We start from the raw sequence: 22371 nt of genomic DNA on the forward strand, positions 1-22371 counted from the left end.
GTCATCCTTGGAACAATATAGCAGTTGGCCGCTTCCAAGAAACCACACGCGTTGGGCCCTCCAATGGCCCCCTAACTTCCACCTCCTACTGGAGTTGTCCCCCATCCCCCCAGCCAGAGTTTTCTCTGGTGCCCTGGGAACCCAGAACCTTGAGGGCTTGGAGGAAAGGGAGGATCCTACAGAGTTGGGCAAGCAGGCTAAATTTCCAGCTAACCCCCTCTGACCTGTGCCTCCCACCACCATCACCACCACCACAGATGGACTCCAATTCCTCAAGTGTGGGACTAGGAGTCCCAGAAGAATTTAAACTAGATTGCCGTAAAAGCCCTTACTAGGGACAGACACAAGGTAGGGGCTCAAGAAGGTGAGCAAATGAGTGAAGGAAAAAATGAATGAGTCAATCAATTAACCCATCACTCAATCATGGTGTCATTTAGTCTAAGCTCAGCCAAGTTGTCACCCAGCTTCCATTTGCATACTTCCAGTGATGGGGAGATCACTACTTCCAGGGGCAAATGGTTTTAGTTTTAGACTGTCCTTATGACCAGTCAGATTCAGGACCCAAAACACACTTAGAGGACCCAAATCTCTGCAGGCAAGGGAAAGTACAGAATCTCACAGCCGGACCTTAAAGGCCACAAGCCTCTTGGTCATCTTCTAGTGTTTCAGAGGAAGCTCTGACCAGAGAGGGGCTGGGACTCACCCAAGGCCACACAGCAGGGTAAGGACTGAGCCAAGATCGGACCCCAGATCCACCTTTCAGTTGTGTCCCTTCTGAATTTCACAGCCCCTCCAGGACCTCCTCCAGCTTTTCCCACATGGGGTACACCCTTCCCCACAGCCAGCCCCGCCCTATGAGGCCAAGGATCTGGTGCGCTTACAGAGAGCCTCGTGCTGGCAGAAACCGTCTCGTCACTGCCAGCGACAGGCACAGTGCTGAGACCTGTGGTCGGGGATCAGGAGCTGCTGCAGGACCAAAATCTACAGGCCAGGCTGTTTGGCTCTTCCCCACCCCCGGGACAGCGGGCCCACGTGTGTACATGCCCACGTGTGAGTGTGCGCACGAGCGTGGGCTTGCGCTTCCCAGAGCCAGAGGAACACGTGACAGGCTGTCAGTAAATCCTGCCAGTTTGGAAGGGTGATTGTCGCACACAATGCCAACAGACAGAACTCCAGTGGATTCACTTGATTTTCTTTTGTGGTTATTTTTTTTTTTACAACTTTAAATACGGAATATAAATAAATTTACATTTAAAAAATAAAAGGAAAGCCCCCCAAAAATATAATCACCAACTTTACAAACTGAAGGAAGCAGAGTTTGGAGGAGGGGGAGTAGGGAGGAAAGTGCAGTCGAAGGTGGGGAGGGAGGTGGGAGTTCAGACCCCACTCCGGGGAGCCCTGGGCATCTTTTCTCCCCAACTCCCAGCCCATGAGCTGGTTTCCTGGAAGGAGCCACCAGTAGTGGAACTCAAAAGAATCTAATATGGGGGGAGTGTGCAGGGGGAGAGAAGGGCTGCCCCTTCCCTTGGAGACTTGCTCTTGGGTTTTTCACACCTGCCCGGAAGGGGAACTGCTTGAGCTGAGGACTCAGGAAAACGGAGACCAGATGGACAACAGTGCTGCCTCCCCACCCAATGTGGGCTTGCTCTTGTCCAGCCACTCCGAGCCATTGGCCAAGTCAGGGCACAGCCAGTTCATGTGGAGCCTTTGTCAGTTAGGAAAAGGGTCCCTTCCTCCAGACGCTTTTATCTCTTTCTCCCAGAAGACGGTCCTAATAAATACAAAAACTGTCCACGTTCTACAGTGTGAACCATGATCCCTGCAGGCAGTGCCCTTGTGCAGTGCACACCCTGCACAAACCTACATGGCAGTCTTGGCTGGGCTTGGATATGACAGGCAGGCCCCCTGCTGCCCTGACCCCTGGCCTTCTGCCTGATGGAGCAGAAGCATGGGGTCCAAGAGACCCTTGGTGGAGCAGACTGATGGCCAGGACAAGAGGAAGATACAGGGTGGAGGTAGAGATAAAACAGAGAAAGTGAAGGTTGGGGGAGTGGAAGGAGGCAGTGAATGCCCAGGTCACCATCCGTGTCAGCTCCAGAGCAAACTTCGTCTCTAACCCACCTGAGGGGGCACCTGGCCGCCTGGTGCTCGGGTCACGCCCACCCAGAGGAGTCCACACCGTCAAAGATCTCAGGTGTGGAAAACAAAGCCACGGTAAGCAGAGGCGACCAGGGAGAAGTGACTGGGCCTGGGCGCCGTGGGAGGGCTTTTCTCCAGTTCCCGCTCCCCCGTGTGGTCTCAGCCACAGGAGTACGAGGTACCCTGGCCTGCCTGAGGGGTTCCCTTCAGAGCTGGCCGGGGTCCTGGGACCAGGCAGGCCACCCACATCTAGAGGGTCTTTGGACCTTGTGCAGGGCTTCGGGCCAGTCCACAGCACACAGGTGTGACCCGGGCGGGAAGCCAGGGAACAGCGGGCCCGCTGGTCTCTCTTCTGCTTCTCTCCCAGGTGGTCGGGCTTGGCGGAGGAAGACAGCCATGGAGCTCAGGTCCTCCGTTTCCTTCTCGAGCTGCTGGGCAAGGCGCTGGAGGCCAATGAGTGGACCCGCTGGTGGGTGGACGGACGCACAGAAGGGGGGGAAGCACCATTGGCCGTCCGAATCAGGCATCGAGACAGACGGACGAGGGGAACAATATTATCACTCCAAGGACCCCATGGGGGCGATACAGCAAATACCATATTAAATAACCCTGTGGGCCAAGCAGAGGGACACGGGGGGGTCAGAGACAGCCTAAGGGTTCCATCCCACGCTCACACGCCTCTCTTGCTGGAGATGGGGAGCTGATTTCCAGCAACACTCAGGGCTGGGGGAGTTGAGGCTTAGACTTCCCATTCTCATAGGGCAGCTGGGACACATTTGGGCTGGGGTCCCCAAAGCCCCTCACCCAACTTCCTATGGGAAAATTCAGTTGAAACTGGGCGGAGGGCATCCAGGCTGAGAGCTGGGATTTTGTGTGGGGGAAATACCTCTCCCTGTCCCCTTCCACAGCCCAAGCCTCAGGCCAAGGAGAAGAAAGGCCTGGGGTCCGGGGCTCAGTTTCCCCACCAGGCCTCACCTGCCCACACTCTCCTGCAGATGCCCCTAGGCTCCGAGGGTCTCCTTCAGTGCCTTCTTGTCATGCGTGTGCTTGAACTTCCGGTGCTTCCCCTTGGGGGGCCGGCGGACTCGCACTGTCCGAATGGTCACCCGAGTTTGGGGTGTCTTGGCTGCTTGAGAGAAAGAAAGGTCTTGTCAGCAGGCAGACAACCTCTGGAGAGTGTCTATCGCTCTCAACTGACACCTGCCACAGACCTCTCCAGATCTTCTGGGCTGAAAGAAGGGGCAGCAGCCTGAGGCCAGCCCTCCTTGGGTTCAAATCCCAACTCCGCTGCTTACCAATTATTGAACCAGTCTGCGCCTCAGTTTCCCCACCTGTGATATGGGGATAGTAAGACCACCCCCTCACAGGACTGGTAAAATGAATAAATGGCAGTTCGTCGGCAAACACAGAAGGGAGTAGATCGCTATGGCTTCAAGTTCTTTGTCCTCATTTCTATGCCCCTTGAGCCTGGCGTGGACTTGGATCTATTAACCAATAGAAGCAGGCAGAGTGGTGCTGTGCTGGTTCTGGGCAAAAACCTTAAGAAGGCTCGTTGGCAGCTGCCAGAGTGCCTGGATGGTTGAGTTGAGGCTCAGATTTCAGCTCAGGTCATGATCTTGGGGTCCTGAGATCGAGCCCTGCGTGAGGCTCTGTGCTCAGCGGGGCGTCTGCTTGACAGTCTCTCTACCTCTTCCTCTGCCCCTCTCCCTGATGACATGCTCCTTCTCTCTCTCTAAAGTAAATAAATACATCTTTTTTTTTTTTTTTTTAAAGAAGACTTGGCGGCTCCCCTCTTTTTGCCTTGGGGAGCCCTGCGCCACTGCCTAAGAAGTCTGGCTACTCTGCTGGGGAAGGCACGTGGGAAGGAGACGCCATGGACTACAAGGAGAAGGACATGGGCCCAGCTGCCCCGCTAGGATCGCAGGAGACACCAGTGGAACTGCTGGGCAGAGCCCAGTCAACCCAGCATCAGGGAAAGATGATAACGTAAGGGTTGTGTTAAGCCACTAAGATCAGACTAAGGAGTCTGATCAGCAAAGGGGGGCTGCTCTTCCTCACTTCTTTCTCATTCCCTCGCTGGACTCCTGTTGAGGTTTCCTCCCACCAGCCTCCCAGCCCCTTCCAGTCCTGTGATGGGGGAGCCGCTGGGCATCGGGCCAGAACCACATACTCCCACCGTGGAGCTGGGCCTCCTCATCCCTGTGCCTGTCCTCACCTGGCCCTCACCACTCCAAGAAGAGGGTTGGTGGGGGTGGACCAGGGCTCTGGCTGTGGGCCATACCACCTGCGCTTGAATCTGAGCTCTCCCAGGTATTAGTGGCATACTTTGGGACAAGTCACATAAACTCCCTGTGCCTCGATTTCTGTATCTTTAAAACTGAGTGGGCAGCAGCGCTGGTCCTCGGGTTAGGTAATAACATGCGGAAATCGCCAGAAAGCCTTGGTGGCCCTTCCCGTGCACCTGGCAATGTTCTCATTTATCCTCACAGCAGGTACAAGTATCTACATTTAACATATAGGGAAACTGAGGCAGGGGCACTGGGATTTTAACTTAGGAGTCGGCCTCTGGAGCCCGTACTTTCAACCACTGGCCTGTAAATCACAGCACTCATGAGCCTCAGGCAAGGTAAGCACTTACATCTCTTCCTCCCGACCCCCCATGTCAACACCCTGCTACAAAAGCTTTCTCTGCCAAGCTCAAGGCCCATCTCTTCCTGGGAGCCTTTCCTAGCACCCCCAGCTCTTCGGAGCCAAAGCCGGCTTCCCATCTTCCAGACACAAGCTCCCATGAGACAGCCCATCTCTGCCATCAGGCAGTATAAGGATGCAGACAGGTCTCAGATCTCCCTTGGAGGAGGGACACCTACAAGGGCCATTAAAGGGCCTGGAGTTTGGGCTCCAGAGATGGGAGTCATCAGCAGGACCCAGAGCTGGGCAAGTTCTGACCAGGCTCAAGGTCGTCATGCAGCTCATGAGAGACAGAGTCAAGTCTCGAGCCCAGGAGGTCTGACACAGGCATCACACAGGCAACAGTACCAAGCCAAAGCCAGGCTGGGGCCGAACTGCTGAAACTGACACGGCAAGACTTTACGTAATCTACATATCGATCAGCTGAACATGCCTTCCAAAATCTGGCTTGAAAAATCACATGAAGCCCGGGCATACGAAAGAACACCATCCTAAACACAGAGGAGAATATGATCTTTCCTGACTAAATGATTCCATGTTCATTCTTATTATTCCATGCTATTCGCTACCCCATGTGCTCTGTGTTAACTATATTAATTACTGTATTAATTATATGTATTATTATAACTATATTAAATAACTGTATTAATTAACTGTAAATTTACAACCGGTCAGTTTGGAGCTGCCAAATTATCAACCCTCCCAGGGCATCCGGGCCTCAGCTTGGCTCTCAGATCAGGACAAAGAGGCTAAGAGGTAGGCCTGCCTTCAGAAGACTTCTAAGGTGTTCTTTCCTCTACCAATAGTAATAGTAACTGAAAATCAATAGGTGATTTTTTTTTTTAATGCTCATCTAAGCATACTAATTTGATAAGTCTTGATCCTTGGGGTTCTTGGCTGGCTCAGTCAGTAGAACATGAGACTCTTGATCTCAGGGTTGTGAGTTCAAGCCCCTTGTTGGATATGGAGATTACTTAAAAATAAAATCTTAAAATAATAATTCTTGATCCTTACTGCAAACATTCGAGGGAGAAGAGGTAGCAGGACAGCCTAAAGAATGCAGAACTAGACAGTACAAGATCTGGGCTCTGGGCTAGACTTCACCACTATGCAACCTTCATTAAGTCCCTTAACCTCTCTGGGCTCTAGGAGCCCCATCAAGAACACTAAGCAACTGACTTGTAGGGTCATTTCTGTGGACCGTTCTAGCTCTAACAATATTAAATTCTTTAAAAAAAAAAAAAAAAAAGAAAGAAAATGACAAGGCAGGTAAGAACTGGTGACTGCTGTCAGGGTGAGGGAAGGGCCAAGAATAGAAATTCAGGATCCCTAGACTCCCGCTGCACCCCTGCCTGGGACTGGCTGTGTGACCTTGGGCAAGACCCTAGCCTCTCTGAGCCTCAGGCACCTCCTCTGTAAAATGTGAACCAGGCCATTGGATCAGATCATTTTTGGGGTCCCTTGAGTCAAACTATGCTCCTGAAATTGTGAATTCATGAAGTGTAAAGAGTAAAACAGTACTCCATTTCCAATTAACCATCTAGTGTTTGAATTCACATCACTGCTGCACAGTTGCCCAGTCTCTACCTACACATCTTCAATGACAGGAAACTCACTACTGCACAAGGCATATACAATTCCATCTTGGCCCCCTGACTGATCAACAGCTTTTGGTACATAGAGTGAATCTCTCTCCAGTGGCTTTTCCCCACTGGTCCTAATCCCCTCTGAAAGCCACAGGAAATGAGTTTGATTTCTCGTCCCCAGGACAGGTTGTCAAATATCTGAAGATGATGTCCGTGGAGTCTTCTCTTGCCCCATAATTTCATGTACTCATTCAACAAAGTAAGGGGCTATGGTAGCGAGACGGGGATGGGAGCCACTCTGGACTAGGTAGTCAGGGCAGACCTCTAGGAAGAGGTGACTTCTGAGTTGAGACCCAAATGAACACAAGTAGGCTTTTGAAGAGTTGAGAGAAATGAATTTCAGATGGAAGGTGACATGTGCAAAGGCCCTGTGGCAGAAATGTATCTGGCCACTCAAGGAGGTCAGGCTGGTGAGGGGGAGTGGGTGGGCAGCAAGGCTGGTAGGCCAATCAGGGGCTAACATCTTTGTGTAAAGCCTTGCAGGCAGGGGAGGAATCTGGATTGTTCTCAGTGAGATAGAAAGTTCCAAATGAATGTAACCAGGGGCATGCCTGATTCAATTTCCACCACCATCACCCCCACCCCGGCAGCTGCCACAAGAAAAGGGAGCTGCCCGGCTGAGCAATTCAGAGGCAGACCTTGGTCCAGCGGTTACCTCGCTGCTCTTGGGTACTCCCCGGGCTTCTGGTCACGGGTCGAGTAGCCACCACTGTCTCACACTTGCATGCCAGGTGGTCCTCCAGGGTCACTGTGGCCTTCTTAAATGTTGGCTTCTTCCGTACAATCTCAATTTTTCTCACCTGGAAGACAGAACCATCCAAGTGCCTCTGTAAGACCACACAGGCAGGGGCTGAGGGAGCCTGCCTGCCTGCTCCTCCCCCACCCCACTGTCCCCCCACAGGGATCTTTCCTCGAAAGCCAGGAGTAGAGAGGCACTGGCCCAAACAATAGCAGGACCTTGCCCTCTGCCCTTCTCGTAGCTTTTCCATCAAAACAAGCCCTCCCGACCTGGCCTCCAGCTTGGCCCCATCCCCCTTGGAGCTCCCAGAGAGGGAGAAAGGCATTTCCGGGTTGAGTCTAGGGCTTGTGGTGTCCTCATTCCCGGAGCGCCAGCCAAGGTCAGGGACTATGGCAGAGGCGGGAGATGGTTGTCTGGAAGGAAGTAGGGGGAGGCTTTATCCAGGAGGGAGGCGGGAAGGGGGAGGTCAGCTGTCAGGTGTCCGTCCATGGAGCTGGAAACACTGCGGACAGGAGATACCCTGACAGTGGGTGGTGTGGTAGCCGTTGACACTTGTGATCTCGGGCACAGGGCCCAGGCCTGCGATGGATGGTGGGCATGGGGAAAAGCCACAGCTGACCTCAGGGAGGGGAGCGAGATGAAGCAGGTGGAGCAGGTGGCGAGAGCAGGGCTCATCAGCCGGTGCTGAGCCCTAGGTGTGCCCAGCAGCTCTGCCCCTCCTGAGTTGCTGTGTAGGCGAGGCTGACCCAAGGGGCACAAAAACCTTTCCACGTGAATCAGAAGACAGCTGAATCTTCTCTGGCCGGGCCCTGCCCAGCATGAGACCCGGAGCTCCCCAGAGCAGCCTCTATTCTAGAATTTGCCTTGAGTCAGACTGCATACCCCATCTCTCCAGAAAGAAGGCAGGATTCCGCATTCTGACCCTTTGCTGGGGCTGCCCCAGCATTTGCTGTGTCTGTTGCCTGGAGGGACTCTGTACCCTCCTTGTTAAAGACAAGGCAAGGAACCCAAACCAATTTGGAGGAAAACCGAGCAGCCCAGAACATTCTGAGTATACAGTAAATGCTTATAGAAAGGTGTCTTCAAGGGACATTTTGGGGTTTGATCCCTGTAAAAGAGGAGGCAGCACCCTTCACTTAATGTTCCACACCCAGCCCTGCCTGGGGGTCTGTATGCGGCTTTAGCGTACAGCGGCCTGGGTGGTCTTGAGGATTCACAGGTGGCCTCGCACCTGCCCAGAGAGCCCTAAATGGACAGAGCCCAGTATCCTGCCAGGAACGCCTCTCCACCCCTGCGGCAGCGGGGCCAGCTAGTCCGGGAGGGGAGCGGGGCGGGGCCCGAGGGAAGCCCCGCCCACAGCTCACAGCCGGGGCGGCGGCGCGCCTGCGCACCTGGACGGGCCGCAGCTGCACCTGGGTGGGGCGGCACTGCACGTTGCGGTTGTTGCAGCAGCCGGAGCAACGCTGCACCTCCACGCACGGCGGCCACACCAGGAAGTTAGCGTTTGTGCGGTCTATGAGGCGCCGCGAGATCTCGAACACCTCCGTGCGCGTCTTGCACTCGGCGATCATGGCCGGCTCGGCGACTGTCGGGGAACCTGAAGGGAGAGGGGACCTCCGTCAGGAGGGTGGGCCGGCCCGGAGCCCCCACCAGGCCCGATCCAGCAGGGCAGCTCGGGCACTGCTCTCCCCGACAAACGGCCGGCCAAGTCCCGCTTCCTTCGACCCCCGGGGTAGAGGGAAGCGTGGGGCGGGGGTGGGGGGGGCGTCTGCGCGTCCTGGTTGTTATCAGCTGTGGGACCGGACAGGTAGGTTGCCGATGTGCCCTGAGCCTCAGTTTCTCCATGAGACCTACCCCCAAGAACCGCTGTAAGGATCCAGTGAGATCACTGAGAAGGCCGGTCTGTCCTAAATGTCAGTTTCCTTCCACCTGCCCTCAGGTTCATTTGCGATTTCACACATTTCTGGGCTTCCCTGACCCCTGGCTCCTACTGGCTTATTATTTTGTAAACAATACAATGTTACCTACTCTGACATCCTTGCTTCTTTCAAAGACTGTTTCCTCATCAATGGCCTGGGGGCTAACAGCGCCTATACCCTGCACTTACAGATCTGAGTAATGGGAGCGTCCCACAGCAAGCCTGCTGTCCATACTGGGGCTCTGCCCTCGTTCTCCTGGAGAGACACTGAGGTTCGACTAGCTGCCCAAATTCATAGAGGTCCCCCTAGCCACTGTCTACAGTGTTTGAGGGAACTAGAAGTGGGCAGAGAGGAGGAGGGACTTAGAGCAGGCTCTGGCCTTCCCTGGGAGGCCTCCATGGGACCCAAGCAGGTACCAAGCTTTGCTTGCCGTCCCAGGCTGCAGCCCTAAGCCACAGAAGAGACACACACCCCACCAGGATGGCACTGGGTTCAAGTGAGAAGAGCTTCTGGGATCCCAGCCCTGCCCCTGCTAGCTGTGTGACTTGGGCCATGAGGGCTTCACCCTCTCTGGGCCCCACTTTCCAACTGTATAAAATGGGGCCAACAATCTCTATCTCTAGGGTTGGAGTAACGCACAAATGAGTTTAAAAGCACTATATTTAGGAAACTGTGTCGGGGGATGGGGCGTGATGACTCAACTCCTCAATATAGTGTTTTGAAGGACAGTTCTACTCTCTTGAGTTAGACTCAGTCCTCAGTGTGGGACGAATGGGATGGCCTGAAGCTGGGGGCGGGCGGCCGCCCCAGGTCTCCTACTCTGGCTCCTGCCCTGGGGCCATCATCATTCTCATTTGCAGCCTCACCTAGGCTCCTTCTCCCTCGGGATAAGCTCTCCTCCAGCTCGCCACCAGAATGGGACTGGGTCAAATTCAGGTCCAACTCGGCCCCGTCTTCATCTGTAAGAGAAGGCACAGTCAGATGCACTCGGTTAGCCATTGGCTGCTCCGATTGCGGGGTGGAGGCTCCCATGGAGGATCTGGGGCAGGCAGGAAGGCGGCCTCTCTCCCTCACTGGCGCCCCACTCCAAAGAACAGACTCTCCTTGCAGGTCCCTACAAAATGGAGGGTCCTCGCTCTGACAAGGGGCCCTCCAGGCAACCCCAGGGTGGTATTGGGGCTCAGGGGGTAGCGGGGCCTGGACTGCATCCTGGGGCGGCTCTCAGCCCCACTCTGGGCTTTTCAGCCACATATTTGGACAGAACCCATGTCAAAGGAGTTAAAAATAACCCTTCCCTTTTGCTACTGTAAGCGAACCCTCCTTAGCCTCCAGGGCAGGGCAAAGACCCAGAGCTCGGAAGGCCAGTTTCCAGTGCCCCTCCGCCCAGCGTTCCCATAGGAAGTGCTGAATGGAGAAATTCCCAGAATCCCCGGGGGGACCAGCATGCCCTGGACACAGCCCCTCTGGAGCCCCGGACAATGGCCCAGCTGAGCTGGAGAGAGGGAGGAGGGACAGGAGTGGGGGTGGGGGCTGAAAGCAGAGAGGGGTGGGGAGCCAGCCTGCTGGGATGGGGGCGCCCATACCCCGAGCCCTTCCAGGCCTGGGTCTTGCTCCAGCTCCCGGAGTGTCATGGTGTTTGCCTCTCCCCTCTAATCTTTGACCCGGTACCTGCCCTAAACCGTCCGTTGCACCCTCAGGTCACAGACTACATCTCCCTTCTCCAGCCCGAGAGGCCCCTCATCTTGGTGTCATCCTTGGTGCTCCTTGGAGCCATCCCTCTCTCTAGAGGCCGCGGACACCACTGTGGGAGGTGAGGGCCAGACCGGAAGACTTTGAGTTTGACACTGAATCCTGGAGAGACCCTTCCAGCTCTCTGATGGCTGAAGAGGGAGCAAATAGACCGAGGGATGTTGGGGACAGACTCCCGCCCCCTCCACGCAGCCCTCTCGCAGCTCTTGCTGTCTCCCCTTCCCGCTGGCCCTGCCAAGGACAAAGCTCCTTCTCTTCTGTGTGGGCTCCCAGGGGTCCTGTTTGGAAGAGGACGGTCCCCACAACGGGTGCCTTTCCGTCCAGCCTACTGCTCCCGCATCAGCGTGTCTGTCTGTCCCTCTCGCTCCCCTCCTTTGTCCCCGTCATCTCTGGAATGTCTCTGGTGGAGAGGAGATGGGGGAAAAGATGTGCTTTGTGGAAAGGTTAAGTTGATTAGGAAAAAATAGCCACATGGTTGCCTCCAAACAGGCCCGCTATTGAAAACCTCTGTCTCCAAACCCGACCCCCAGCCGGGGTGTGTAGGGGCTGTCCGAGGGTGGGGGCCAAGGGCCTTGGAAAGAAACTGCAGAAAGGCTAAATTTGGAAGTTGCCCCATTGTGTTGGCCAGGGCTGGCCAGTCGGGCCTGGGGTGGGGGGTGTGGGAGACATAGGGTGGGGGGCCTAGTGAACAATAGGGGGGCCCAGCTGGGGCCCCCTCCCGCCTGCCTAGCCAGCCCCCGGCACAGGCGGGTTTGAAAGGGCCCGGGAATGCTTTTGAGAGGGAGCCAGGGGCCCAACGGGGAGAGGAAACAAAGACAGGAAGTGCCGTCCCCCGTAGATAGGAGTCTGGGCAAGGATTACAAAGTGACAAAGAGACAAAACCCTAGAGGGAAGGGGAGCTGGGGGTGCGGGGGCAGAGGGGGTGGGGGCTGCTGACCAGGGCTCCAGGGAACAGGCCAGAGGTTAGAATAGAATGGAATTTGCTCTGAAGACAGCGTTTATAAATACATTCCCGACCCAGCCCGCCAGCCCTGCCACGTGTGTGCCACCAAGCACGTGCCCATTCGCTGAATGCACTCTTAGGCTAGGGCATGACTGCCTGCTGGTCTGGGCCAGGTGTCCCCGGGAGACCTTACAGACTGGGCGCTTGGCCAGAGGGGCCAGGATATGGCTCCCTCGCCACCACCCTCCCTGGCTGAGTCCACACCTGGATACACTTTCAGCCTATGCCCTGGGCACCTTCTCCCTGCCCCGCCTCCTCCCGGCACCCCACCCCATGCACCAAGCCAGAGCCACGTGTGGGTACTTCTGCCACGCCCCACGTCCCAGGTACCAACCCGTCCACCTACTCAGCCCTGCCCTGGGCAGGTGTGGTTGAGCCCTTTTGGGGCTGCCACAGGCCTCTAGTTCTCTGAAAGTCAAGAAAGTGAGGCTACCCCTTGCTGGCCCCTCCCGGCTCCCCCAAGGACTTGGTGGAGGCCCAGAGCCCTGAATGAGGGTTCAATTTACCTACGGAGGCTCCGTGCAGCAGGCGCTGGAGGTCATCAAAGGAGCGGATCGAGTGGTCACTCAGCATCTCGTAGAGCTCCTCGGGAATGGGGTCCCCCTGCCAGGCAGACGCCGTGAGGTTAAGTGAACGGGAGTTGAGGCCTTTCCAGCCATGGTTCTTCTTCCCTGCTGCACACTCACACCATCCCATGGAAAAGCCCCACAGGGCCTCTCGGCCATGGGCAAATGGACAGCCGGGCAGGGGGCAGATTCCATGGCAACCAGAAGCACAAAGTTCTTAAGCTTCTAAGACCCAAATCAGAGGCCCATCTCCCATCCCAAATGAAGCTGCGGCTTGTTCCGAATGAGACCGGCTGGTGGACCCCCGTCTCCCGATCGCATCACAGGCTCCTGGAGACTCCAACACCGTCTTTCTGCTTTTCCTCCCTACCTGACAGCCAATGACAGCCAGCATCTGTCATAGGAGATCTAATTGTCCCCATTTTACAGATGAGAAAACAGAATCCTCTAGCCAATTATCGGCAGAAGCTACACTCAAATCCAAGGCTCTCCGATGGCAGAACCTTGTGCCCCTAGCCTCCTGGGTACATGAGGGGGTTCCTAAGTGCTTGTGGAGCAGGACAGGCTCAGGGGGCCCCAGGTACTGACAGATTTATTTAGTCTCTTGCTCAAAAGAGGAGAGAAGGGAATCCTTGGATGCAGACACGAAACCTGAAAGCTTACCCATGCCCCATGCCCAACCAAACCCTATTTTTAGAGCCCCTCTGGCCTGTTACCAAAAACACTTGAAACTTAATAAGTGCTTTAACAGGCCCCACTCGGAGCCGGGCTTCCTCCAGGGAAACCGCAGGCCTCACAATGACATGAGAGTGGCCCGATAGGAAGGTCACGGCCACATCCCTCATGGTCCGGGGAGACCTAAGGGGCTGATGTCAGAGGTCTTGAGGAGGGTGGCCCAATCTGGGCACCCAGCGCCTCGGGGCAAAGGAAACGAGTGAGACCCTGCTTCATGTCCGAACTCCCAGCCGTGCAAACACACACACACATGTGCCCACACAGATGCAGGATGGCACGGTCCTGGGGAGGGAGCCCTGGAGGGGGCGCCGGCAACTCTGCTTCAGTTTCTCTGGGTGAGGAGGCGGGAGCTCCAGTTCTAGTGAGTTCATGGAACACTCCAAAGGGCCAGAGTTCTGACTGGCTTTGCAGGGGCTGAGTCTCTGCCTGATGGAGGGGGTGGTGGGCAAGGAGGTCATCTGCCCCAGAGCCAGCCCCGGGGGTTCTCCCCAAAAGCTGTTTGGAGCTTGGGCATAGATTGGTTTCTGGCTCCCCCAAAGGTCCGTTTCCTCAATGGTTATCATGGCATCTGGGAACACCTCCTCCAGGGGTTCTAACCCGTCCGATCAGCCCTGGCCACCTAGATCGGCCTTAAAGCTGGGGTGGAGTGTGGGTATGTCCACTTTTAAAACAAATTCCTTGAAAGCCCTGAGCTCAGTTTTATTTGTTTGTTTGTTTTTTCATTTGAACACAGAGCTTGTGATCCTGCCTGGTGTCTAGACCTGCTGGCAGGTTCAAGGCAGGAAGGCTGGGGCCTGAGCAGTAAGCTTGTAAGTAAGCAGCAAGTGCCCCCCCCCCCCCATCCCGCAACACCAGCAGCTGGGAACTTTCCTTCAGGGTCCAAGTCTATGAAGCTGGGGAGTCAGGGGCTGTGGGCACAAGAGGGCAGGGACACCAGCTCAGCTGCCCCTCGCTTTCCTCCCCCATGCCTCTGGTGTCCCCAAATGTGGGCACAGGGCCCTACCCACAGACGGGAAAGCAGGCGGCTGGTCCCCAGTTAAGACCAAGGCAGGCTACTTCCCCTGAGGGTTTTGCCAAGCCCAGAACTGGTAGTCCAGGGAACTAAATTCTACCCTTGTTCTTACTAACCACCCCACAACCTCGGGGGGCTCACTGCCCCCTCTTTGGTCCTGGCCCTCATCTGTGCATCGGGGATCACAGACATTTGATTCCATTCTAATTCTGCCTGTGGTGGCAGGAGAGGCAGCAGAGGAAAGCCAAGGGTGAGGGTGCCTAGCCCTGGCCCCCAGGCTATCTGTGTGTTAATGATCCAATTCACCACCCCCAGGAGAGGGCCCAGAGGCCCAGTACCAAATGGCATAGGGCACTCATGCCAAGACCTCCTTGCCCATTGGAGAGTTCGCTGCAGCTGCCAGCTGGGGCAGAGGAGGCAGACCCCCAGACAGGATGAGCAGATGCCCCAGACCCAGCCTGAGATCCAAGAGATGATGTTACCCTCCCAAGCTGAGTGGCGAAGAGCCCAGGACAGCCTGGGCATGTGGGAGAAGTACACAGTAGGTGCTCAAGACGTACTCATAAAATGCATGAAGGACTCTGCACTTCTCCCTGGGGTTCTCTCCTGTGTGATCCTCCTACCTCCTCCACCAGGAAGACCTCCTGGGTTCTTCCCCCACCACCCTCCAAACAAACTACCTCCTCTTCTAAGCAGAGAGGCCTTCCCTGCACGTGTTTCTAGTAACTTGGCCCCTGGCTGCCCAGACTCACTAAGAGCCATCTGGATTCGATAATGAGACCATAGCTAACTTTTATTAAGTGCAAATTATGAGCCAGGCACTGAGCTAAATGCTGTACTGTCAGTCCTAAGCAGCTGGCTCTCTATTTTCGTCCCCATCTTCCAGGTGAGGAAGCTAGAGGCTTAGAGAAGGGAGGAAAGGGTTCCAGGTCTATGCCACGAGGAGCAGAGTCGTGCCCCTCCCTCCTCCAGCCCACCATGGAGCTTTCTGGTATCAGGTGTCCCAGAGCAAGGGCTAGACAGTATGCAGGGGACACGGGCCATAGCTGAGGAGGTCACTACCAGAGCATAGCTGGGGTGGTCACAACCATCTAGTAGGTGGCGACCAGTGGTCCTAATGGGCACAGGACAGTCTTCCACCATAAAGAATTAGCTTCCCAAGATGTCCAAAGGGCAGATGTTGAAAAACTCCAGTACAGGGGCGCCTGGGTGGCTCAATGGGTTAAGCCACTGCCTTCGGCTCAGGTCATGATCTCAGGGCCCTGGGATCGAGTCCCGCATCGGGCTCTCTGCTCAGCAGGGAGCCTGCTTCCTCCTTCTCTCTGCCTGCCTCTCTGCCTACTTGTGATCTCTGTCTGTCAAATAAATAAATAAAATCTTTAAAAAAAAAAAAAAAAACTCCAGTACACAGAAAAGCAGCGACTTCAGCTGCCAAGGAAACCTGGCCTCTTGGATTAAGCCTTTGAACAACCTTAGCCTCTTCATCTTTTAAATGGGGCGAAGAACACCTGACCTTGGAGGTATAATTGCACCTAGCAGAGCAGCGGGCAAGTAACGGGTGCTTAATGAGCTGTCACTGGCCAATTCAGTCCTGCAGCGGCTCCTTCCTTGAGGACAGCAGCAAGCAGGACAGCAGCAAGCAGCACACACGCCCAGGGCCAGCAATTGCCTTTTTGAGGAAGACAATTGGTGGGTGGAGAGCCGCCTGCCCTGGAGAGTCTGTGGCTTTGCATTAGCCCCCCTCCCCCCCCCACCCTGTGCTGGGCCCCAGGAAACGGCACCCTAGCCCCCACTGGCACTGCCCAGGGCCGCGTGGGCTGGCGTGTCCCTTCCGGGGCTGGGGGCGGGTGAGGGATGGGGGAAATTCAGCCTGTGCTCCGCTCCAGGATGCAGCGCCCTGGGGGAGACTCGCCTGGGCACCTGCTGGGGGTCAGAGGCTCTTCTTGGTGTGGGAGGGTGAGCAGCCCGGGCCCGGGTTTCCTGGGCATACGTTCTAGAACCCTCCTTAGGTGGGCAGGGCAAAGAGCATGGCATCCAGATGAGGCTGCCCCAGATCTCAGGCCTGGGGTTCCTGACAGGGCAAGGGCGCGGTGAGAAGGCAGCTGGGGCGCAGCCAGCGGTGGGAGCCAAGGCAAACAGCCTCCTCCCCAGCCCGCCCCGCCCCCGACACCAGCTGCAGAAGGTAGGGAGGGCAGGAGCTACCAGCGTGAGGCCAGGTGAATTACCTGCTCCCAGCTAGGCTGGCAGATCAAAGGGGCGTGCACCCCACCCTCCCCCAGGGCCCCAGCTGCACACACAGATACGCACTCCCCAGCCCCTGCTCCGCCGAGGGAGATGACAGGCTCAGCCCAAGCAGCCAGGGGCGGTGGCTGTGGCTGGCAGAGAGAGAAGCCGGCAAGGCCTCCAAGCGCCCGCCCGCCTGCCTGCCTGACAGTCTCGGGCCTGATTTAGATTCAAATGCCAAAGCCAAGCCCTTTGAAGAAGCCTTCTCTGGGCAGACCACAGAAGCCATTCAGAACCAGACTTTCCCACCTAGTATTTCCCTTCCCTGTGGCTCCTGGGACCCTCCCGCCCCTCCTGAATGTTAGCCCAGCCCCACACTGGGCTGTCCACCTCTCCCTGGAGCAGAAAAACTCTTAGTGCTGGAAAAGGGGTCAGTGTGGCAGTTACCACTGGGACAGCCCATCTCAGTCACTGCCCCACCCCGCCCCCCGCCGGGGGTCCTACCCTCCACCCCAGGCTGGCCCAGCTCCCAGCACCGGGGCAGGGCGGAGCAGGAATCTGCATTTTCGAGAGGCCAGGGAATTCCACTGCACCTGGGTAACTCTGAGCCAATCCAACCTTCACATTTTGGGGAGTGGGAGAAACTGAGACCCAGCGCAAGACACACAGAATCTGTGCAGTCCGATTTCCCTTCTGTTTCTTCCTCTGTCCTGTCCGGATCTTGACAGTCCAAGCCCCAAGACATGGAACCGAAAGACAAGCTTGTCTCTCAAGATGGGGCCAAGAGCTCAAATGAGAAAGTCGGCCCTCAGGCCGAGCAGGCAGCATTGCCCTGGGGCTGACTGAGGACTAAGGCCATGTTTATAAAGCACTTAGCAAGCGCTAGACAGACGTCTGGTCTGGTCCTTCCTCGACACCCACCCCTCCCCACATCGACTATCCTTTCCCCAAATATTTACAGATTATCCACCTTGGACCAGGCACTGTTCCAAGAATGGGAGACGTGGTGACCAAGATAAACTCTCTGGAGGAATATAGACCAGTGAGGGAAGACGGACAATAAATAAACCAGAAAATGGAACAGCTGTCCTAGATGAGGCATGGGAGGAGGAGGAGACTGAAAGGGACCCAGGACGCCCATGGCAAACACCTCTTTACCACTATCACTGAATCAACCCCTCCTACACACACACACACACACACACACACACACACACACACGTATAGGCACCCAGTTTAGGTCTTGCCCCAGAGCCTCAAAATTCTGTTCAGTCCTAAACTTGCAGACATTTCTAGGGCTGGGAGAGAGAACCCAGCAAGCTGGTCCTGCACCACTTTAAGGCCATTAGCAAGCCACTCCTTCCCGGCAGAAGGGTGCTGAGGCGGGAGGCGTCACATGACAATGGGAGTTAACCTCCCCGAAGCCAGCTCAGCTGATGGAGATAGGACCTCCTAGGCCTCTGCAGACCCTCTGCCAGGCCCCCCATCAGAGGTCCCACCCCTCCTGTGCACCTGCTCGGGCCTCTACCTGAGGCTCCGGGCCAGGGACCAGACCAGCCCCAAGGCCATCTCCACAGCAAGCTCTCCTGTGGTCTCCCCTCCCCGACTGGCCCCCATGTTGATGGGTTTCCCCTTTATGTCTCCTCCCCCAGAGCCCCGCCAAGGCTTAGCTCGAAAGTGCTTCTTTCGGAAATTGTGGCTTCCGGAGGGCCTTGTGTTCCAGGTCTTGTGCTCCAGGCCACTGTGATTACAGTGGGGAGCAAGGCACCAGCTTCGGTGTCACAGCGTTTCCCCAAACATATCCATGGAGTTGGGGGAGGAAGCTGGAAATGAGGAGGGCAGGCCTGCGAAAAAGACTCATCCAGCTGTCATCCAGCCTCTGGCTGGGATCCGCAAAGGAGACAGAACAGCCAGGGGGAGCCCCTTCAGCGGAGAGGGTCCTCCAGTCTTGGAGACTCAAAGAAGGGCCTATAGGAAGGGAGACTGCTCTGGACATCACAGCGCCCCCGGTCGCATCACTACTTTCCGCCTCCCGGGTAGGGTAGTTGGAAAAAAGCAGTCACGGAGTGGTAATGCTGGAGCGGCGGCAAACTGACCTGAGCCAGCAAAAAACAGTGGGTGCTACGGAGCCAGGACCTGATGGGAGGTCAGGGTCCCGGTTTCCCCTCTCTCCTAGGGCCCAGCAAGGAGATGTGGTCCCCACAGAGACGACGAGGTTTCAGGGCCCACGGTGAGCCCACCTGTTGCGCGGGGGTGGACTCCTGATGCCGGGTGTATAGGAGCCGTGCGTGCCCGGGTGCGTGCGTGGGTGTGCGCGCACGTGTGTTCAGGTCGCGTGTTCGGGGGCCAGGCGTACGTGTGTGTGCGGCGCGCGCGCGTGTGCCCCGCGTGTGCACGGGCGTGGCGGCGGCGGGCGCGCGACCCGGCCGCGGTAGTGCATGCCCGTCGCTCTGCGCGCCCGCCCGCCGGAGCGCAGCATCGCCTCTGGCCAAGAGTGTGCGTGCGTGGGGTGAGTGAGCGAGTCCGGGGGCCGGGCGGGGTGGGCTGCGGAGAGCAGCGGCGGGGGCGCCGGCGTTCCCAGGACGCCCTGGCACCGGCCCCAGCCCCCAGGCCCCGCGGCAAGGCGAGGCGGCAGCTGGGGCCGGCCGGCGCCCCCCTCCCCAACAGCTGGCCGCGGCCCGGGGGGCTGCAGAGAGGAGAGGAGGGGGCGTCGGGAGGCGCCTGCAGGCTGCTGGGCCGAGCCCTGCGGCCTCCCTCCCGGTGCGGACCGCGGGGGGTTGGCCGCGGAAGGGCGGGGCCCCAGGGCGGGCGGCCGGCGGCCCTCGAGGAGCCCCGAGAACAAAAGGAGACGGCGACGGCTCTGCCGTGGTCAAAACAACCTGCGCTGGCGGCGGCCCAAGGTCTGGCCGCTGCCTCGGAGCCCTTCACCTTAACCCCTTCGCCGCCGCCGCCGCCGCCTTCCTGCGCCTCGCTGGACGTCAGGAGGGGCCGGCCCTCCTCGGGAGCCGGCGAAGTGCCGGCTCCCAGCCGCCGCGGAGCGGAGGCGGGACGGGACCCAGGCTCGCCGCGCTCCCGGCTGCCCTCTCCTCCCCCCAACCTCGCGCTCCCTCCCTGCCCCGCCCCCTTTCCCACCTGGATTCCGGGTGGACTTGCCAACTCACTGCTACGTGAGGCTGGGAGGGGTGGGGGTACTGATCCGACCTGATCGCTCCCGCAGACGCTTTTACACCCCACCTGCCTTGCAGCTACGCTTTTCCTGGCGCGCTCCGCACCCCGCAAGCGGGGGAGAGAGGCGCTCCCTCTCGCAGGGCGCGGGCGCAGGTATGGCGGAGCCTGGGGCACACACCGCCCCGAGGGCTGGATTCTTTAAAAGCCTCTACTCCTCCCCAGTTCCCGAGTGCCCAAGACCTCTCTCTGGGCAACCCCCGCACCCAAGACACAAGCTGCTGCAGTACTGCGCTCTAGGGCTGAACATGCCCTGCGCTGGCCCGAGGGCGCCCGTCCCGACCGGGAGCCAGAGCCTGGGAGGGGAGGCAAATCCCCGCGGAAGGCTGGCGTAGCTGCCGCCGGTGCGCGAGCTCACACCTCCCATGCAAGCCGGCTCCTGGACAGAACGAAGCTGCAACCAAAGTGGGCTTGGGAGAACGCGCCGCCTTCTGCACCCCGGGCGCCACCCCCACCCTCTCTCCCTTCGGGTTCCTGAGGGGTGGGTGACAGGGACACACACACACCCTACCCCGACGCTGAAAGGGCCGGGGATCTGGGATCAAGCCCTCGGAAAGAAAGCTGCCCCTGCCCCCTCCCCTTAGAGCCTGGCACCTCCCGGACCTCGCGTCCCAGCCCTCGGAGGTCACCTCGCGCCCGGCGCTAGGCCCGTGGGCTGCAAAGGTCCGAAGTTCACTGCAGGGAGGGGAGGGAACGACTAAGGGGCGAGGGTGGGGGTAATGAATGAAGCGAACCAGCCCTGGCAGCCGTCGCAACTCACCTCGGCGCTGACCAGACGCAGGTAGCAGCAGAGAGACAGGAAGAGCGCCCAGCAGCGATTCATGCCGACTCCGGGCCCGGCCCCGCGGGGCCCCGGACAAGTGGACCGAGCGCGCCGCCCCCGCGGCCAGGGCTGGGGGCGGGGGCTGGGGAGGGAGGTGGGCTCGGCTCGGGTCTGCGGCGATCAGGCGCTCAGGCCGCTGCAGCCGCCGCCGCGGCTCACCCGCATGGCCCCCGGGCGCCGCCGCCCCCGGCCCCGGCTCCGTCGTTGAGGGGCTGGGGAGGGCCTGGGCGCGGGACCAGGGTCCGAGGCCGCTACCTGGGCGTATCCCGAGCCCGAGTGAGCATCCACGGCCAGGGGTCTGCGTCGCCAACCAGCCGAGGCGTCTAGCCGTGTGGGGGCGCCCAGGGGACTCCAACCTCCAAGAGGAAAAAGAACACGGCAGTCGATGGCTCGTCTTCACTCGCCGACTATAGGCGTTTTCCTCTGCCCGCCGGCTTAGCTTTTTTGCAACATTTTCTGGAAAGGCCCCCGAAGTCGGAAAGTGCAGAGTTGGGCACCTCACGGCCAAAGTCTCCCCCAAAAAACTTTTACCAAAGTTGGCTTTGCAGCGGCGGCCCGAGTACCCGGGCAGGGAGAGGTGCAAACTCCCGCCCGGGCCGGGTTGGGGGGGGCCGGAGCGTGTGCGCCTTGGCGCGGGGCCCGCGCGGCGGGCACGGCTGCTCCGCGCTCGCGGCGTGCCCGCTGCGCGCAGTGCCGGGCGCGGCAGACAGGTGGACGCGGCTCGGGTCCGTCGGTCCGTCTGTCCGCGCGCTCGCCGCTCTGGGCGTCCTCTGCGGGCTGTGAGCTGCGGCTGCTCCGGCTTCTCTTTGCAACGAGGCTGGAGGGTGGGCCTTTTATTTCCCCCTTTTTTGCGCGTGTGTGTATGTGTGTGTGCGCAAAATATCTCTATCTCGGGAATGAAAGATGGGCGCGGGCGGCCAGAGGGGAGCCCTCAGGGAGGCAGCGGGGGAGGCTGCGGGCGCGCGGGGAGACAGGCGGGCTGCTCCCGGCGGCAGGAGGAGAAGTTGCCACCCTTTCAGCTGTTCCGGCCTTTATAAAGGAGAAGGGAGAGCGCTAGAGGTGGGTGGAGACTGCCTTTCCTCTTCTGGCCCAGAGTCAGCACCGGGAAGGGGGGGGAGCTCTGGGAGGGCTTGGGGTGGGGGGCGGGGCGTTCAGGGGTCTCTAAGAGCCCCGCAGCCCCTCTGTCTAGGATCTGGCCCGTGGGAAGGGAGAACTAAGGGCGACCGAGCGCCCCGCCCCTTAGCACAGTGACCGTGGCCTGATTTCTAGCCCACGTGGTTGGGGAGTTGTCTCCGGGACCACCCCCGGGAGTCCAAACCCGCAGCCCCCCAGGGCAGCACTTGCACCCTGACCCAGGAGGAGCGGTGAAGGATTCAGGCTCTGCAGCCTGGTTCCCATCCCGCCCTGGCGCTGAGCAGCTGGGTCACCTTGGGCAAGTCACTTCCTTTCCTCGCTCTTCCCTCCAGCCTCCGAGTGGCATGAGGTTCTTGGGAGGACCTGGGGCCAGAAAAGGCAGACAGCACAGAGCTGGGAGCCAGCCACAAGGTGATCACACAGACCCCGCAGCCAGTACCATTCAGCAGAAAGCTGGGTTGGTGTCTCCGCCTCCTCGCTGGTTGCCTGGCACACCACAGGCACCGCCAGTGTGTTGAACTGCAAAGTCACACAAACCCCCACCGCCCTGCAGCATCCTTGCAGGGCCGCCATTGCAATCCCACAGTCCCCCTGGGGTTTACTACCTCCCTCAGCCCCCAGGTTTTGAGGCCCAGGGCCAGGGGCGGGGTGGGGGGGGGACACCCACCGGCATTCACACGGTTAACGCCTCCCACCCCCAGTGCCAAAAGAGCTGCGGTGGCCCCGCAGTCACACGATCACAGTCACAGAGTCACACACACACACGCCCG

General features: G+C 58.4%; 1 protein-coding gene across 3 annotated transcripts; it reads right to left on the reverse strand.

Annotated features, from left to right (window-relative positions):
- Positions 1-1171: 1171 nt before the first annotated feature.
- On the reverse strand, positions 1172-20538 carry PDGFB (platelet derived growth factor subunit B). Of its 3 annotated transcripts, none has more exons than XM_059187009.1 (7): positions 20405-20538; positions 12390-12486; positions 9998-10090; positions 8604-8809; positions 7129-7273; positions 3115-3265; positions 1172-2748 (listed from the first exon to the last, which is right to left on the reverse strand). In XM_059187009.1, the coding sequence occupies exons 1-6, from the start codon at positions 20465-20467 to the stop codon at positions 3141-3143; spliced, it is 729 nt and encodes a 242-aa protein (XP_059042992.1). In that variant the 5' UTR covers positions 20468-20538; the 3' UTR covers positions 1172-2748; positions 3115-3140. The 3 variants fall into 3 exon arrangements, with proteins under 3 accessions (XP_059042992.1, XP_059042991.1, XP_059042990.1); XM_059187008.1 differs by having other exon boundaries at positions 1172-2605; positions 3115-3268; XM_059187007.1 differs by having other exon boundaries at positions 3115-3268.
- Between the last annotated feature and the right edge of the window lie 1833 nt (positions 20539-22371).

This window comes from Mustela lutreola, chromosome 8 (assembly GCF_030435805.1).
Source record: "Mustela lutreola isolate mMusLut2 chromosome 8, mMusLut2.pri, whole genome shotgun sequence".
In the NCBI taxonomy this organism is placed as follows: domain Eukaryota; kingdom Metazoa; phylum Chordata; class Mammalia; order Carnivora; family Mustelidae; genus Mustela; species Mustela lutreola.